General features: G+C 36.3%; 1 protein-coding gene across 3 annotated transcripts in view; it reads left to right on the top strand.

The window, feature by feature from the left end:
- LOC149555004 (B3 domain-containing protein Os07g0679700-like) overlaps positions 1 to 9,165 on the top strand; it is a 93,287-nt gene extending 84,122 nt beyond the window's left edge. For all 3 annotated transcript variants that reach the window (XM_089829034.1, XM_089829033.1, XM_089829032.1), the window contains exons 9-12: positions 7,219 to 7,268; positions 7,597 to 7,710; positions 7,926 to 7,993; positions 8,173 to 9,165. In XM_089829034.1, the coding sequence (XP_089685160.1) occupies positions 7,219 to 7,268; positions 7,597 to 7,710; positions 7,926 to 7,993; positions 8,173 to 9,029 (1,089 nt within the window). In that variant the 3' untranslated portion in view covers positions 9,030 to 9,165. The remainder of the gene's footprint in view (positions 1 to 7,218; positions 7,269 to 7,596; positions 7,711 to 7,925; positions 7,994 to 8,172) is intronic.
- The last annotated feature ends 10,153 nt before the right edge of the window (positions 9,166 to 19,318 follow it).

Genomic DNA, 19,318 nt, shown 5'->3' with positions numbered 1-19,318 from the left:
ACCTGTACGACAAACATGCTCCAATTATGCAGTTCGATGCATCAACATGAACATGAAAATCCTTATCCGAGTTCGGATAAGCTAGAATCGTTGCTGTGGCCAACCTCATTTTCACTCCATCAAAAGCTTCATTCTGTTTTGCTTTCCATTTATAAGGTTCACTCTTGCATGTTTGTTTGTCTAGTGGGTAGGATATTTTCGCAAAGTTCTTGATGAACCTTCGGTAGTATCCAATATGTCTGAGGATTGATTTTACTTCTGATACATCTATCGATGATGGCATATCCAAAATTACACGGATTTTGTTAGGATCCATCTTCAATCCTGCTTTGTAGACTACGTGTCCTAAGAGCTTCCCTTGTGGCACCATGAACTTGCACTTCTTCGGATTTAGTGCCGGTCTTGGCTGTCTGCATCTCTCTATGCATTCTCTGTGTGTTGTTATATGTTTATCCTCTGAGCTGAAAATTGACCAATCATCCAGGAATGCTTTTAAAGTTTCCGACAGACATTTTGTATCAAATATGTGTAAGATAATTCTCTAGAATGTAGCCAGAGCATTACACAGTCTGAATGGCATCCTTTTATAGGCATATACTCCATCTTCCACTATGAATGTTGTTTTCAGCCTATTTTCTTCCACGATGGATATCTGATTGTATCCAAAGAACCCTTTTATGAATGAATAAATTTCATGCCCTGCAACTTCTTCTAGAATGCTATCAGTGAATGGTATTGGAAATGGATCTTTAGTAGTTACTACATTTAGGCATCGAAAGTCTACACATTCTTATCTGTGTGGTATCCTTCTTCAGAGATATCACAATCAGTGATACCCACTCACTCGTCTGAACCCTAAAAATTCCTGCTTCTAGCGTCCGGTCGATCTCATCAATGACCTGTGCGGCATAATTTTTGTTCATTTGATATGACCGCTTCCATACGGGCACTGCACCTTCCATCAATGGTATTTGGTGGACACATAACCCCGGCAGTACTCCTTGCAAATCCTTATACGTCCATGCAAACACGTCCTTGTACTCCATATTTATTTTGAACACTGCTGCCTTCAGTACTAGGTTCTAGTCATCTCCCACAAAGATATTTTTCAGATTGGCTTCATCTCCTAAATTTGTTGTTTTTACAGTAGGCTCTTCATACTTTATAGGTTTGTCATCACTAAACGTATGCACCGCTGTTTCATCTACATGTGCTTCTCCCTCCTTCACTTCGCTATACTCCTTCGAAAACTTGTTCCTTTCTTTTCCTTCTTTGACTCCTAATATGTTACAGCTCAGAAAGAGCTCGTAGTCCTCCATCTGCCAATGGAGTAAGCTGTTCACCAAGTCCATGTCATCATCATTCAACCCTCCTTCCGATCTCAATACTCCTTCATCAGGTTCCATTCTTTTCTTCCCTTCGCCGTCATTTTTGTCTTCGCCTTCGAAATCCGACGATGCTGCCTCCTCACCTACCATCTGTGTGTGCAGGTCAATTATAAATCTTTGGCCTCTGCCTTCCATAAACAAAGTATTCCGCTTCCAATCATGTTTCACCTTCGCCTGTACCAGCCAACCCCGTCCGAGGATGGCGTCGTACCCCTTTCTTTTTAACAGTATGACCACAAAATCCAACATTATAGGTTGCATCATTAGGGTCCCTAAGGGCTTGATTCCATGCTAATCGCTAGTCAGTAGTTGAAATGTAGGTGACCACAATGTAGGTTGTCCCAACTTTTTCCATACGTCCTCCAATTGTACATTTACTCCTAACCCTTTGTCGACGATTGTGTCCGTGAGTACGGTTCTGAGGATCCCCATCTCTACAACTGCTTGATATCTTCCCGTAGTGAGTGCTAGTAGCATTGGGTTTGTTGCAGTCGCTCCGTTGTCATCCTTTCTTGTTTCTTCCATTGCTTTCGGGAGTGGTGTCATGTTCAGTATCGCTGTTCGTAATTGAGGCATTGTGAGAAGGTCATTTCTCTTCATAGGAACTTCCATTTGCATTACCCGCCTTATAATATTTTTTTTTGCCAGGTTCCTCTTCGAGATGTCGGTAGTGCCTATTTCTCCATTTCCATTTGTTTACCAACTCCGTTTGTGCTTGCTGCAACCTCTTCTTTTCTTCGCATCTGGGTACATTGCCTTCTTTGCTTGTTCGCGAGTGATGGGTAGTATCTTCTCATCACATGTTTCGATGCTTAACAGGTTCACCCCTTGCTTCGGGCATTTTGAATCCTCGTGGTCTCCTAGACCACACTATTTGCATAATAGCTGTGGCATTTCCTTTGTGGTACAGTCTCTAGCGAAGTGCCCCTAGAGGTTGCACACACGACATTGTATCATTGGCTGTCCACTTGAGTTGTACTGTATTCGACTTCGGCCTCCATTGTTATTATTATTATTACCACCTCGTCCATGCCGGTTATTGCTCTGGTATCCTATTGAGGTTGTGTCATTGTTCGTTCCTGCGCCCATGGTGGATACTTCCTATGTCAATAACTCTTGCTGGTCTCCCTTTGTGTATACACATAATTTCTCTTAATTCATTTTATAATAATAATATATGTATATATACATATTCATCTCATACACACACACAAACACACACACACACACATCTCCACTAGAAGTTGTCCGATTGAAGTTACAAAACATCAACAATGTCAATCAAAGCTAACAACTCCAAATTGATCACAAGGTGTAAAATGGCAAAAGCAAAAAATTGACTAAGTCTGGATGAAGAGAGAAAGAAGTGGCCAAATTCCTCAAAGTCTAGGATTTCTGCCCAAAGTCAATCCTCTATGCTCAAGATCTCCACTGAAGTGAAAACACAACATCGATAAGGATTAAGTGCCCAAGTCATGAGGATGGAAAAACTTGATGAGCAGGAGATGAAAATGGAGAAATAGAAGGGACTAATGTTAAAATTTTTTAAGGAATCTCGCCCTAAAGCAATTCTTTAAACTTAAAAATTCCGTCCCTCATCATGAAGTTTTCTTTTGAAATGCATTAACTCCAAATGGTTAAATAAGGCTAATAGGGATGTTTGGAGAGGAAGTTGGATAAATCTTTAAGCTGGAATCAAAATTTTTGGACAAAAATGATGATCAGATTATAGCAAGTTTTTATCAGAGTTTAATGCAGAAGACTTAGAAAATTATGGATATGAAATGGATGCTTGAGGGATTGAAAGGAAGGATTTAAACTGAAATTGCACCCAATGGTCAAATAGATTGAGACATTGGGCGAGTTCTGTCCAATGCTAGGATGCAAAATCCTCTAATTCGTAAATCTATGCCATGAATCAGCATATGGAGGTCGGAATTCCTCTAAGGCTAGGTTTTCTGCCATGAACTCAATGAGGAAAGTGGATGCAAGACAAATTAGAACTCTTTTATAGTCCCCCCTGTAAGTCAAATGATTTGGCAAAGGAATGAAGTCTCTGTGTGGAGGCGGAACTTTTCAAGAGAGGAATTTTAATCCTCGTTCCCAAATCTCTGCTATGTCTCAAGATAGGCTGTGAGATGAGTAATAAAGTGACCAAGTTGCATTATGAAAGGGGACAACAAACAGATTTCCATTTCCCCTCATTAATGGCGATTCAAATGCATTGGAACCAATTCATGACTTGGCAGAATTCCTCTAAGCCTAGGAATTCCACCCAATCTTTGTCCTCTAAAGCTGAAATCTCTGCCATGGGGGAACACAGCTCAAACTAGCCTTGACTTGAAATTTTTTGATCTCAGTTGTTTTGAAACAAAAAAAAATTAAAATTGATCAATGTCAAATCAATCCAAACAAGGAAATTCGATCCACCAAAGTTTAGGGAGCCGAAGTAATAGGGATGGTTGACATTTTTTAAGAAAGGAGCACAAATATTTTGGTTGCATCCATAAACAACGTCAGCCAGCATGCTGCAAGGCAAGAGATTAAGTAAAGGTTTTAATTGGCCTAAAAAGCCATGTCGACCCAATGAATAGGCATACCTTTCTAAGTCTCAAATTGTCTATATGCAGAGAGAAGTAGCAATTCATTTCACATCAAATAAAAAACATCATCTCTTCTTTTTACAGTGTGTATCTTCCCTCATTGGGAGCAGATGATCTCAACCAAGTCAGTAAAATATTTCCTTATAAACAACGAATTTCATGAAGAAGGAGAAGATCACAAAGGAAGCAGCAAATTAGCATGAAACAGAGCAAATTTACCTCTGCACTTAAGGCAGCAGACTCCTTCCTTTATTAGCAGTGATTTTCTCCTAGAGTTGGCAGTGACTTTATCTTCTTAGACGGCAGGTTACATTGAGGAGGAGATAAATTATCTTGTTGAGGCAACAATTACACCCTTTTTCAACAATTTGAAACATTAAAGGACATCATTTTTCCACATCGAAGCCAGAATTTTCCACATAAAGAAGGGGAAGAAGAGTGAAATATTCTCCTAGAGTTGGCAGTGACTTTATCTTCCTAAGACAGCAGGTTACATTGAGTAGGAGATAAATTATCTTGTTAAGGCAGCAATTATATCCTTTGTCAACAACTTGAACATCAAAGGACATCAATTTTTAAACTTCAAAGCCAGACTTTTTCCAAAATTAGAGATAAGGAGGGTGAAGAAGAGTGAAATCTGGGCATGCTACTCATTGAAAATTCACTTTTTTCCAGATCTCAAGTGAATTCATACCGAGTTGCAAAATTAAAACTATTTTTATTAATAAAATCAAAATTGGGAATCACCAGAAGATAGAGAAATCTGGTCTTGAACTTCAAGGAACTCATGATCAAATGTCCTTTTGTTTTGATGTAGAAGAAAGTGGAACTTTGATGCAATTTCATAAAAAATTTAAGATTGCCTTCTTATCACGATTCACTCATTGAAGCAACTTGGAAGATCAGAACATGGATGGTATGCAAATCCTCAATCACCACACCAACAAAATGGATGCTACAAGCTCGAATTCAAGACTTAAAGCAAGGAGAGAGTGAAAGGTGGTGGTGAAGTTAGGCTCAAGGTTCAAATGAGGAGGTTCAAATCAAAGTGCAAATTCAAGTAAAGATCAAGATGGAATTCAAGAAAACAAAGAATAAGGAGAAATAAAAATCAGATAAATCATCATCAACTTGAATTTTCTTCGGAAATGCAATTTCATTTTGAAGGATCTAACTACATGAAAGAAACTTCACTATTTCAAGAAGTTCAAGATTCAAGTATATAAATACAATCAAGCTCAATCATGGTAACGAGAGAATTTCCAAGAGCAAATATGGATTTTTTTTGAGAAGATGAAGCAATTTGGGAATATGCCATCATACTCGAAGGCTTATCTTTTACCAATCAGAAAAATTCTAGTTACACGAGTCCAAGCACATTCAATTATATTATGCCAAGTGTACAATTTTCTCATTGGCTCTCAAAAGCATTGTAATTTTTTAAATGGGTAAATCTTGGCCCTAATTATAGATTTTTTTACAATGGGTAAATCTTTGCCCTTGGTCTTGAATTGATCTTGGCCCTTCATTGTTATTGAACACCTACAAAAGACCAAGGCCTTGTCATTGTAAGGGGCAAGATTTCAGATTCATTAGAGATGAGATTAGTGAGTAGTAGAGGTAGAGTAGAAGAGGAGATTTGGATGAAATTGTTCCCATAATGCTTTTAAAGTAATTGAAGATTCATTGTTGGTCTTCATGGTGGATTACATAATGTTGCTTTGAAGTGTTGCATTGTTTCTTCAATTCCTCACTTAGGTTTGATTTTATGTCATGCTAAGTAAACGTAGAAGTAGATGAATGTAAGATACTGTTGAATGACGATTAATGGTAGAGCTACTGTCCATACCATTTGGTACTTGTTGATTGTAAGTAATTGTGTTATGTTAATCTTGGCCTAAATTGCAAGTGTTCAACTTCTATTGGTGATGTTCATTTAGTATCTATGATAAGTCTACTTATCAAGATATTTTTGGCTCTCAAGAATTAATGTCAACTTATCTTGGATAAGTCATTGCAGAGAAGTTTCGAAGTATCACAGAGAAATTGGTAAAATATTGGCTATATTTCTTTGTTTTATCATTATAAATAGCAAACTTATCACCAGCAGGCCTGTTATAGGCAGGGATGGCCCAGGAAAACCTTTTTTTGATTGGAAAAATGGATTTGGAAAGGAGAGAAAGGGCAAAGAGGAGAAAGAAGGTTCCATTAGGATTAAAAATATAGATTTTTGTCTGGAAAAAATATATTTTAGGTTCCCAATATTTTCCTAAGAAGTTCTCGACTTATCTCCAATATTTCCTGATACCTCTTTTTTTGTCCTCGGTGCTGATAACAATATTTTGAACTATGCCCGCATCCATAGAAGATAGCACCCTCCTATGCCTAGTTGACACGGTGAAGCAAGGATTGGTTAGAGGCTCACCCCATCATCAACATTGTATTACATTCTTAGAGTTAGAATTTCTAAACCCTTTCCTTTGTAAGTTGTTTGGCTGGAAGTAGTGGTTAGAGTTAGAGTCAAGTTGATATCCATTGAATGAATTGGTTAAGTCCCTTTGTGATAACCAACATACCATATCATAAAATTGAGTCAAGTCCACAATTAGAAGGAACCTTAAGGTTGTCTCATTTTGATCACACAATTTGTCTACATTGTTCAGCATATGAGCATCCTTATTCAATAGAGAGTTGGATATTAGCTGTTTTAACTTTGTATGACCTTTTTTTTTCCTTTCATTTTGGGAAATATTGTATGCAATATCTATATGAAACTGAAAATGTATTTTCCTTTATGATGAGCAGAAGTACAAAAACTCCAAGTAAATTTTTTGGAGGATCTTTCAAATGCTACGTATCTATATGGGTTCAATGTAATTGATGAAATAAATATGTGATGCTGGTCTCATTGAAATTTCTTGTGTAAACCTCAATTGCCAAATCTAGTGAACATCTTAATTGGTAATTAGACACTGAAGTGGTTTTTGTGAAAGGTTTTTGCAGATGTACAAAGTTTTGGCAAGCATTTGAATTTATATAGTTGCTTTGACAACAAAATTACTTTTAACAATTGTGAACAGAAACATTTCTTTTGAAACATTCCATGCCATTTTTGTTATTTACATTGCTAGCCAGAGTAATAATGGAATGTGATCTTTGTATCTGGATGAGGTATTCATTTCTAGACAAATTTTACTTCTTTTTTACTTGATTTCATTTTCATGCAGGAGCCTCCAGTGTTGTGCAAAAGGACATTTTTCATGGTCAGTCCATCAGGGTGAGCCACTTTGAATGCAGTTTTTCTTTTAACTCTTTTTTATTGCATTTCTGCCCTTCATTTATATATCGATACTAATGCATGTATATGTACGTACATACTTATGAGAGAGATTGTTTTGAATTCAGATTTACTACAGAGCTGATGTGTCTGTGTCGTTTAACTGTTATGAATTGAACTTAGATAATTGCTACACCATAATCTTTTAGCTGAGTTTGATGAATGTTGTAGTTCATTCTGCATCAAACTAATAATGTTGCTGCTTGCCTTTATAGCTTCTTATATCCTAAGTATTTTCAATCTGAGTGAAGTATATTTTATCTATCAGAGAACAGGATCAATGGGCTCAGTGCGATACATGTGGCAGCTGGCGCAGACTGCCTTTAGATGTCAATTTGCCAAGACGTTGGGCATGTTCTGACAATTCATGGGACCCCAATAGGTCGGTTTTTATTTTTGAGAAATTATATTACTCATTTCTTGGGAGTGTAACAGCTTGGTTTTGTAATCAATCATACTAGGCCAAGTAGGTCAACAATTCCCATCAGATAAGATCCTTGAAAAATTGAACAAACAATCTTTTTGGGCTATTTGTTAATATAGCTTCATGACATTCACGAAGACAATTAATGGAGTTTGTAACATGTATTTGTGTAGAGCTTCGTGTTCAGCACCTCAAGAAATAAGCTCTGGGGATTTTGAAGATCTTCTCAGCCGCAATATAGGTGTGTTTTCTGAAGCTTCACAAAATTTAGACTTAGTCTGCATGACAAAGTTAATTTTGAGTAAACAATCTTGAAGCTGCCACTCTTAATATAAAGGAATCAGTTTAGTAATGATTCTACATTGATTCTATGATATCATAGAGTATTGTTTTAACTGCTGTTTTCACTATCACGCACAGCCTCCAAAAAACAAAATTGTGGAGATGCGTTAAAGGGAAAAAGTTCTTCTGGGCTCCACACACTTGCCAATGCTGTCGTTCTTGATGAAAATGGAAGCGAACCTCCTGTGATTGCTCAGACTACCAAACACCCTCGACATCGACCGGGTTGTACATGTATTGTTTGTATCCAGCCTCCGAGTGGAAAAGGGCCTAAACACAAGCCCACCTGTACGTGCAATGTTTGTATGACTGTTAAGCGTCGCTTTAAGACATTAATGATGCGCCGTAAAAAACGTCAATCTGAACGAGAAGCAGAGAATGCTAAGAAGAGGCAAGTTCCATTGAAGGAAGAGGTAGATGTGGACCCTGCATCAAAAGGGCAATGGATGAACCAGCTGTTGGAGAATGGTTCCAGACAAGGAGATCAAAGCACCATTGTCGATAAATTTCCACTGAATGGAGCGACACTGCCCACATGTATGAACTTACAAAGTTCTTACAAAGGCAATAAAACTAATGAGGAAGAGTTTGTTGTTAGCAAAACCCAAATTGATCTAAATTGTCATCCGGCACGGGAGGATGAATTATCAGGTGGAGTTGGTCAGATGAGCATGTTGAGGCTTCTACAGGATGCAAATTTACCTCTTGATATATATTTAAAGCAGCAGGGTTTCCAAGGCTTGATATGTCAACCAGGAAGCATGCCAATGATGGGATTCCATAGCCAGCCAAGTGAACAAAGATCGGATGAGCAGAGCTATAGCATACCTGCTGTTCAAAATGCGGAAAATGTGAATGGACATCTTTTTCTTCCTGTTAACGAAGAACATGTTTTGTCAAACTGCAAGGCTCTGGAATTCATAAATGAGAAGTAAACAAAAAGTTTTGGTGGCTGTCAGCTAGATAGCTTTATAAAAGCTATATTGTAATTTGTAAACATGGTGATCATTGATAATTTGATAGAAATTGGAAGTTTGCATAATAAAATAGTCTATTTTGTTTGGCATTCAATCTAATGTCTACAATTTTGTGACATACCAGTCATTCTTTGTCTTCCGGATTGGATGTAACTTCAAAATGTTGAACTATGCAATTTCTGGATTTTCCAGTCACACTCAAGTGCAAGGGTCGAGCAGATTAAAGTCAAAGAAAACATCTGTGATTATGGTCCTTGACTTTGTGATTATGCACTGACATGAGTGAGAAGGTCATAGTGTATTAGAAGAACATCCTAGGTCATCCAAAAGGTGTAGTCTTGGTTACTTCTATGAAGATTTCTGGAAAAAAATATTTTTCCTGTATTGTTTTATGTTGTATTTTGTAATTTTGAGGCTATCTGGAGTAGAATTTTCTGAGGTGACATTTGAATCATGCAGTTCAAGCTGGAATGACTCTTAGTGACCCAAGCTTTTCAACATAGATTATATAAATGAGCTTCAATTTTTCAATTTGTTAGAGACTACAAGCTAAGTTGCCGGTTTGGATTCCGGTATGGATGCAGGTTCCAGATTCAGGTTCAAAATTTGTCCACACTTTTTTTGGGTTGGGTTCGGATTCGTTTTGGGTTCATCTGTACAAAAACATATGTTTTTAAACATATGTATGTGTGTGTATATATGCAACAACAAATAAGTCCATACATTACTATGCTAATAGTAAAGCATCATAGCAAAATACACTACCATATCTATGTTTCAGTTCAATAGGATATTAATTGCATCATTTAGTCATACATTCAACATTATACACTTGCTTGGTCACATGCATTGAACATATTTCCATATCAAGGGATAGTTTGAGAATGAAAGAAATTGTCAAAAGATAAGTGCAATTATCTGAATTTTTATTTTGTATTGGTTAGAGGATTTCGAACCAGGCTAGATTAGAAGTTAAGATTCAAATTTTAAGCCCTAGGTTCAATATCACGTTTTTTTAAAGAAATTCCTCTATAATTGTCAATTTGGATGTCACCTATTGTCAATTTGGATTTCCTCTGTAGGCAAGTGTTCATTTCCATTCACAAATGTATAATTGACATATAGACCATCTTTTTTGGTCTTTTTAGTGGTCACTTTAGGGTTGGCAGGATCAAATTGACCAAATTAGGAGAAAAGAAAAAACTTTAAAAAGTCTAAAAAAATGTCTTCAGGCCAAATTCAGCCCAGGTTCGGCTGCTGGGCAGCAAATTCTTTAAAATGCACTGCAAACTCTGCCTGGTTTCCTCTGACAGCATCTGCAGCAAATTTGTAGTCTGGAAGAGAATTTGGGGAGAATTTGACAAGGACCAGACTTTGTACAGAGAACCAGACTTTGAGGGTTGCTGGAGAGAATCTGGTAATTTAGACTACAAGTAATGACTTTGATACACAGTGGCACCAAAATTAATTTACTCCAAACTTTTTCAGTTTGGAATTAAGTTTGGCCTTAGCTGTTATTTCAACTTCCAAGGAGGACAAGAGTGGTGACACTTTGGTCTTGATCAAGAAGTTGAATTTTCCATTTTGAGTAAGTTTTCAGTTTCTTGGATGAAAAACTATACAATGGTTGGATTCAAATAATGTAATCAGAGTAAAGGCGTACTTCTCTCCTACAAAGTTTTGCTCACATTGTACAAGCTCTTAGTTGACGTAAGAATCTATTTTGTTAAGTTATTTACTAATTCTAATTTTGTTTTATATAAGTTTTGTTCACTTAGTGTTTATAATACATTAAGCTCATTAACTATTGTATTTTCTTATGCATTAACAGCTTAATTCAGATCACATAGAGAAATTCCTTTCCATGGAAAACAGCCTGAAAAGTGATAACTGGAGTACTGGTGAGTGGAGATACTTCCACATGACTAAGCTTCTTTTTAAAGCTGTTCAGTACTTATTTTTCTTGTTTTGTTAATTTTTGCTTTAGGTATAGTGAGTGAGTTGAATTACTGGCTTAATGTAGATCATACTGAGAAACGACTGTTCGTAGCAAATTGTTGGAAAAGTGATTACTTGTGTACTCAAAATACTTCCACATTGTAGTAAAAAATTCCAACAAAAAGAAAATATTTAAATAATAGATATATTTCGTTAATTGTTATCATTTTGTATTTAGCCGTCTGGATCTCATCTTGAAATATGCTGTAAGTTTGGAATGCCTGTAAGTTCATTTAAAAAAAAAAAATTACTGACAGTAGAAGTTATTATATTTTTTGATATTTGTTAGACTGGAAATGTTACAAACATTCGCAAAGCTTCATGATAGTCTGGGTACTAGGTATCGATTCATATTCAGCAGCTTGTTTCATACCTTATTTCATCTCAGAGACACACAGAATTTATCTACAAGAACTTTGAATGACAAAGTGGGAATGCAAATTTCTTATAACTAGTGCCAAGAGATGGCATCATATTCCTATGTTGTCAGCTGGGTGGGCTGGAGAAATGCATGAAATGAACAAGTCAAATAACATTGATAGGACAGAGATAATTATCAGGGAAAATATTCTAGCTTCCAGATTTAATAATGAGAATGATGGTATTCCTGAAAGAAAAGGACTATCATTTAAAAATTAAAATTCAATTTTGTTGAGTACACTGGCAAAAGAACGGGTTTTCCTAAAGTGGGAGAAGGTGGGAATGAATCTGGATACAGTAGAAAGGAAGCAGTTCATAGGATGTCTTCCATGGTAGAAGGCTAAACAAATGTTACAACCAAACCATGTTTACAGTCTGCAATGATTGGTTCTTTAGAAAATCATAAATGTGAAGATGTAAATTCAGGGGAAGATACCTATAAAGATTTGGCATTGAAGTTTCTAGCAATGACATCCTTGAATATTCCAATAGGATCTTCAGCTTCAAAGCATGCTATTCAAACCTGCAATAAAAAATCTTCTGTTTTAGAGTTGGGAGTCTTCCAGGTTCTTCTGAACAGGGCACGTATTCCCAGCAGCAACAGAAATTTCATTTCTTACCCAGATCATGTAATCCAAGCCCAAATACAGACTCCAACTTATCAAAATATATAAATACACAAATATGTTTTGCACACCCCTAGGTGAGGGGAGGGGTAGAACTCAGTTACTTCCATGATATTAGCTTAATGAGTATTGATTAGGAACTTCAGTTGATAACTTCAGTTGATAACTGAAGAGTATCCTTTTACAATTTCCATACATGTAAAGTATGTCTGAAAATAGACAGCACCTTTATATTGTTTTTTCTGTCTTTTTTAAAATAGAGAATTTTAGTGTATATAAATTTTCTGCTTAATTTATTTCTTTGGTTTTAATTGTAAATGACATTAAGTTTGCATGGTAAGGGTGTATGTTGCTTCTTTGCTTTGATATTTTAGTTGTTTGGTTCTCTTAGTTGTCCTACATTCCCTATGGTGAAGTCCTTGAAGGTTCATGTGGAACTTTACTTTTAAAAGTTTGAAGTCCAGAATAACTCTTCTGTTTGAGAAGAAACTGAGGGCAAGTGATGTGGGCTGGTGGATAGGGAGATTAGTTTTTCCTGAAGAATTTTCCGAGGTGAGTTTTGTAACTGTTATTTTATTTCATGTGGATCCACGTCGATGCATTAAGTGGATCTTTAGTCTTCTAATTTTATCCGTTTCAGTTGTAAAGAAGATACGGGAAAAGTTTATACTAGAAACTTGAGTAACAAAATAAGTAAAGATTTTCTTGATTTATGGGTTAGTAAGCATATTTTTTCTGAATTTGAAATTTTCCCGAATTTCAAATTTTCATTACTTAAATAGTCTTAAACAAAGTAACAAGAATTGGAATCGGCACGGCCAAATCGAATCGTGAATCGGGGGTGAATCGGCGATGAATCGGCGATGAATCGGCAAATTTGAAAAAACCCTTTAAATGTAGAGATTTTAACAATTTAAGACTTATTTCATGCACCCTTTATTGAATATAACTTAAACACACTATAACATCATCAAATAGAAGTTGAAACTTAACATATATAAACATGGAAGTTTGTGTTTACCACATGGGGTAAAGAGTTTTTATAAGACAACTTCACATCCAACACCTACTCGAAGTGCTTCAAAGCATATCACCCCTCTCGAAAGGCTTGCTCTATTGTTCTCTCCACCACAGACACTCCATGCTTGCAACAACTTCAGGTCTCATCAACTGGTGAGACTTCCCACGACTGATAACCGCAGCGACTGGGGGTCTAGGGGGCAACGCCCCCAACGGGGTCGAGGGGCAGCGCCCTCGCGGGGTCCTGGGGCAGCGCCCCGGGCGCGCTCCCTGTCGCGATACAGGGCGGGGTCGAGGGGCAGTGCTCCCGTCGCCAAAACAAAAATTGCACTCTGAAACCCACACAAAACTATATGGAACACAGTGTTTTTGTGATTTTCTTCTGATCCCACATTCTGGGAACCGCTGATGTTTTACAGTACTTTTACTACCTGTTTATGTCTTTCCCTTCCCTTGGGCATCATCCGTTATGCATTCTAAACATTTTTTATTTGTCGTCGTTTTTTTTTTTTTTTTAATTTTATAACCTATGGTTCTTCTTTTCTCTTCTCCTCTCTTCTAGTCATGCTTAACAATTAGAAGGCCCTTTAGGGTTATAACAAAGAGGAAAGGTAAAAAAGAAAGCAAAAAACATAAGTATTTTATTATTATTTCCAACTAAACATGCATGCTGTTGCCAGCCGATTTTTGGCGATTTCTAATGGCAATTCAGGCGATTTTTTGAGTGAATCGCTGATACATGCAATTCAGGCGATTCACTCGATGAAATCGCCGATCACGATTTTCGACTCCAAAAAAATCGGGGTGCATGAATCTGATCGCTGAATCGGTGGTTCACGCGATTTCAGCGCGATTCTCGTTACTCTGGTCTTAAAATCTAACAGCTGGTAAACATGTTGAAAAGAGCAATGTAGCTGCATCCCCTCTTCTATATTTTTCAGTTTCAGTTCAAAAGAATATATGTAACATTTTTTCAGAGACTTCGAAGTTAGAACAATTATACTATTTAACTGAATGTTAATTTTTTGTGTTAGGGATATTGTTTCGTGCAAATGAAGTTATAGAAAAACCAGAGAAATTTAGTTCACAAACCATACAAAGCAACTCCTGGTTTTGAAGGCCGAAAACTTGAAAAGTCAAACATACTCTATTGAATGCCATATAACTCCTTTTAAACTGCAAGTAGCTATAGGTGGGAGATATTTAAGACTGATAGGTCTTGGTATTAAAGATGTATGATATTTGCCTAACAACCATAGTAACACGGGGACACGTCCACCCCTCCCCCACCTTTGCCCCACGTCCTGGTCTCCGTCCCCAGCGGTGCCACCAGATTCTACCACCTCCGCCAAGGATTGGACATCCCGGTGTTGACTATTGATTGATTTGGCTATTTATGTTCGATGTTCCAATTCAATGCAATGTTTAAGTATTTACTCTTTTACATCTTTATATCTTATATTGTAATACATCTTTTCATAACTAGCATTTTAAGTACCATATGTATAGTATATACAACCCCTCTAGTCACTCGCCATTGTCCCCTCTGCCCCTCGTCCCGGAAACTTGTCCCTCTGTTCCGTCGTCCCTGTACCCTAGGGCGGTGTAACTATGCTAACAACAATAGCAGGAAGCCTTTCTTACAAGGAGTTACACAAAATTCAAGCCATGCAACTCCAGACAGGAGCTACTTTTTTATGTTTACCAAACCTGTTTTTAATATTTATCCACTATGCTTAATCAAAATCAAGATTCGATCGTTTGAGTCTCATTTTCCTTGGTAAAGGTATTTGGTATTTTGGAACTTTTTGTGATAGAGCTTGTAATTTGTCTAAACTATGCATTTTTCTTTTTGTATTTTCGCCCCTACCGCACTTCTTCAGTTTTGGGTATAAAAATCTAACTTAATACCTAATCTATCATTTCAGAGATTTATGAGAACAGGAATTACATAAAATTTATATGATGTATGGGAAAAGCCAAATTTTGTTTCACTAGCTCACTATATATGCTTTGCTTTGTTTCTAACTTTCTAGCATTCTCTCTCTGCCCGTTTCTGTAAAGTGTTAAAAAGAGTTAAATAGTTAAAAATTATTGTCTACTGCTGTGCACACAATGTGATTCATGTTTAGGAGCGAGGTTGTTTTGAAAATACTCATATGGTCATAGAGGCGTGTTGTTGTATTTGTACATCGATGACTAATTTTTAAGCAATCCTAGATTGTACAACTAGACTTGTGTCATGCCCGAAATTCGTGGCAAAAACACGTGATTTTTTTTTTTTGATTATTACACCACTAGGTTTGATACGTTTAAATTGCACATGTTAAAGTATAAGAATAATGAGAAACAGATACAGGATCTCCTAATGATGTCCTATCATCACCAGATAAGTTCATCATCAATGAGTGTGAAAAGATCGATAAATCTGGGCTTTTGTTATTAAATTGATTTCGACTTTTGTTTTGTTATTGCTCAAATTTGAAATCAAATTATCCTAAACTCGCAATACTAAACAGCTATCAAGATATATCTTCAACACTTTAAAATTTAGTCTAATAATCTAACTTAATTTTTACAACCTTTACTAATATAAAATAATTTAAGATATAATAATACCAACCTTTGATTTAATAACAATATAATCACTTAACATAATAAATCTAAATTATTTTTAAGACGGATAAAATATATCAGGTAACTTATTTTAGACAACATATTAACCAATAATGATAATAACTTTCTTAACACATAAAGCTTTGCTAAATACTAAAAGCATCTAACATTCAGACAAATTAACTTTATTAAATTTTAATATATGAAACATCTTACAAATCAAGGCTAATATTAAATAATCAATATATTTAATTAAAACATAAACGATAATTCTATATTATTCTAAATCAATTCATCCTCCTTATACTTACTCCATAATTAAAATAATATAAATCAATACTCATATAGTTCTTAAGTTAAACTAAATAATGGAACAATTAGCTTAGCTAATTAATTTCCAAATAAAATCTAACACTAAAAAAAAAGCTAACATTAATTAACCCAATAAACTATACCAAATAACCCTTAGCTAACACTAAAATAGTTTCTAATACTAACATACACTAATTATCACTTTATTGAAACTAACACTAAATTACAACTAAATTTAATTAAAATCAAATTCTAGATAAACAAAATAACATTTTTCTACTAATTTGACATTTAAAGTAAAAATCGCTACACTATAACACTAACTTAATCTACATTGACACTAACTATAATAAATAAATAAAAACAATTAAAAATTAAAAATATACTAATACTTAAACAAATTAATTAAATTACTAATAATTAAGACTAAGTAAGTAAAACAACTTTAATGAAACAAGTCCTAAACTAAACACTATAATACTAACTTAATTCAAAAAAAAATACTATCATTAATTTAAAAAAGCACTTTTAATACACTAATTTATACCACTTTTTTTTTAAACCTACACTTACTACCAACGACCCCAATCCCACTCCACTAACTTACTAACTTATCCCTTAACTTACTTCCCTGCCCACGTGGGATATCACTTCCCCAACTTGGGCGTATTCCCAAGCGCTGACCAAGTGGGGAATGGGGACAGCTCGTGGCCCAAGGTCATTACCAATGATGGCTGGGCAAATCAAAACACAGGGTGAAGTTTTTGAAGCGCGTTATTTACCTGATGTGATCCCCTTTTTCCTGTGCATGACAGATCTCTTGGGGCAGTGAATCAGACATTGGGGAAGAATAAAGGTGAGCCATTATGTCATGTCCCCTTTTCAAATAATTAAAAAAAGAAAATCTTTGCTAAGGCAGGCAGGCCCAAGAAAGTGAAGTTTCGGAAAAAGGGGGTTAATCTTTGGAAACCGTTGGACTAATAAATGAAAATTATTATTAAAATAAGTTTCATTAACCTCTCTTGGACGTGAGTTACAGTTATGCCCTCTTTTAAGGGGTTTGGAGGCATTTTGGGCTCATTCTAGAACTTGATTTTTGCTCATTCTTTGTTATTCTTCAGAGGCTGCCAAACCTGTGGAGAAGGAGACCCAAGAACGGGAGTTTGCAGGTTTCCAGGAAGGCTAAGGACGGGAGTTTGAAGCCATTCCATGTGCATGCTCATACAGAGTTTGCCTTTGTGCTGAACAGTGTAGATTTGTGGGTTTTTGGGTGTGGTTTTTTGCATGAGTTTGGTGTTTTCAGTTGAGCATTTCATATCAGTTTTGGTTGCTGCTGTATTTCAGACTTTAAGCTGTTAAAATAGAGCTGAATATATGTATTGGGACGTGATTAAACTTCTGAGATAGTTTATTAGTGTTTTTGTGGTGTTTCTGGGCATTTTTGTGTTAATTTCGGGAGCCCGATGAGCATAGTTTTTGTCCTACATTTGTGAGCTGTTTTGTAAAGGCTATATAGATCTGGAAATGACATTTTATAGGCTGTTATGCTGCTCAAATTTCTGTAAAAATGTCTACTTTCAGATTTATTAATAACAGGTGAAGCTGTGAAGCTTTTTGGCACTATTTTCGACATACCCGATTTGAGGTTTCTTAAGAAATTTGGTGGATCTTTGTGATATCAGTTGTTTGATCTTAAAGATCTGATTAAAGGTTGGAAATATCATACAAAATCAGAAAAGGGACATTTCAGTGGTATCAGAGCCATGATCTTGCCAGCCTGAGGGTTTGTAGAAGTTGCAGGTCAGTTTTGACAACTACCCAGATCTTGCATGTCAGTTTTGACAACTACCCAGATTTTGCATGTCATAATTTATGGTTGCATGTTTCTTCTAATCAGATGCATGTTAAAATTTATGGTTACATTCTACTTCTAATCATTTTCATGTTAGTTCTTGGTGAATTTGGTGGTTGTAGAAGTTTGCATTTCAGTTTTGACAAGTACCCAGATCTTGCATGTCAGTTTTGACAACTACCCAGATCTTGCATGTCATAATTTGGTGGTTGCATGTTGCTTCTAATCAGTTGCATGTCCAAATCTATGGTTTCATGCTACTTCTAATCATTTGCATGTTAGTTCTTGGTGAATTTGGTGGTTGTAGAAGTTTGCATGTCAGTTTTGACAACTACCCAGATCTTGCATGTCAGTTTTGACAACTACCCAGATCTTGCATGTCATAATTTGGTGGTTGCATGTTGCTTCTAATCAGTTGCATGTCCAAATCTATGGTTGCATGCTACTTCTAATCATTTGCATGTTAGTTCTTGGTGCTTGAAGAAGTTATATCCTATTGGGGTTACACTCTACTTTATCCAGAATGGACAGGTATAGTACAGAGTCTCAGAGGGAACAATCTTGGACAATTGATAGCCAGAGTCAAAATAGTAGAAAGGATGGTTATTTAGACATTCGAGATAAACTTATGAAAATAAGCCATGACATGTCTAAACAGTTGGTTGAGCACCACCGTATAAATGACATGTTATCTGACCCAGCTAAGGTGGATAAGTTGACTGGATTTCTATTTGACAGATTTTCTCACAGGACAGATGACACAATTCCCAAGAACTTGCATGAGGAGTTTGAGAAACTAGCTGATAGCCAGGTAGAGGTCTCAGATTCTACTCTGCCACAGGAGGTGGTGGGAAAGGATATCACACAGATTGATAGTAACAGTCAACTTGATACTCAAATTGAGACAATTGTTTACAGGTCGTCAAAGGGTGATGCCACAGGTATTCAAGATGGTATAGTTACAACAGGCAGTGACTACAGTGTAGTGGGTTCAGATGATGATTATGAGGATGTTGTTGTGCAGGATGGTGAGATACCTGGTAGAGATGAGCAGACATTGAGCATTCATGACTTTGCTAAGAAAGAGTACCAGGCACAGTTAGATGCTTCATCACATGAGGTTGAGGCTGGTAGTACTTCACATGATTTGTCCAGCCAGCTGAAGGTGAACCAAGATAGTATTGTGACTTCATTATCTCATCATGACAGGTATGTGGAGTTAGTTGGTATTGGTCATATTACTCAGGTGAGGAGTTTGCTTGAGTTACTAGTTGATTCTAGTTTACGGATATGGACTCGAGATTGTTATATTGGCATTTGGGATTCAGTTGACTGGAGATCTTTAACACTTTTTGGTAGCAGTGTTTGTTTGGGTGCTATCATGGATTTGATTAGCAGATTAC

The sequence above is a fragment of the Cupressus sempervirens genome, chromosome 5 (genome assembly GCF_028749045.1).
Source record: "Cupressus sempervirens isolate cs-2001-9-10 chromosome 5, ASM2874904v1, whole genome shotgun sequence".
NCBI lineage: Eukaryota > Viridiplantae > Streptophyta > Pinopsida > Cupressales > Cupressaceae > Cupressus > Cupressus sempervirens.
This window is presented reverse-complemented; position numbering and strand designations above follow the sequence as displayed.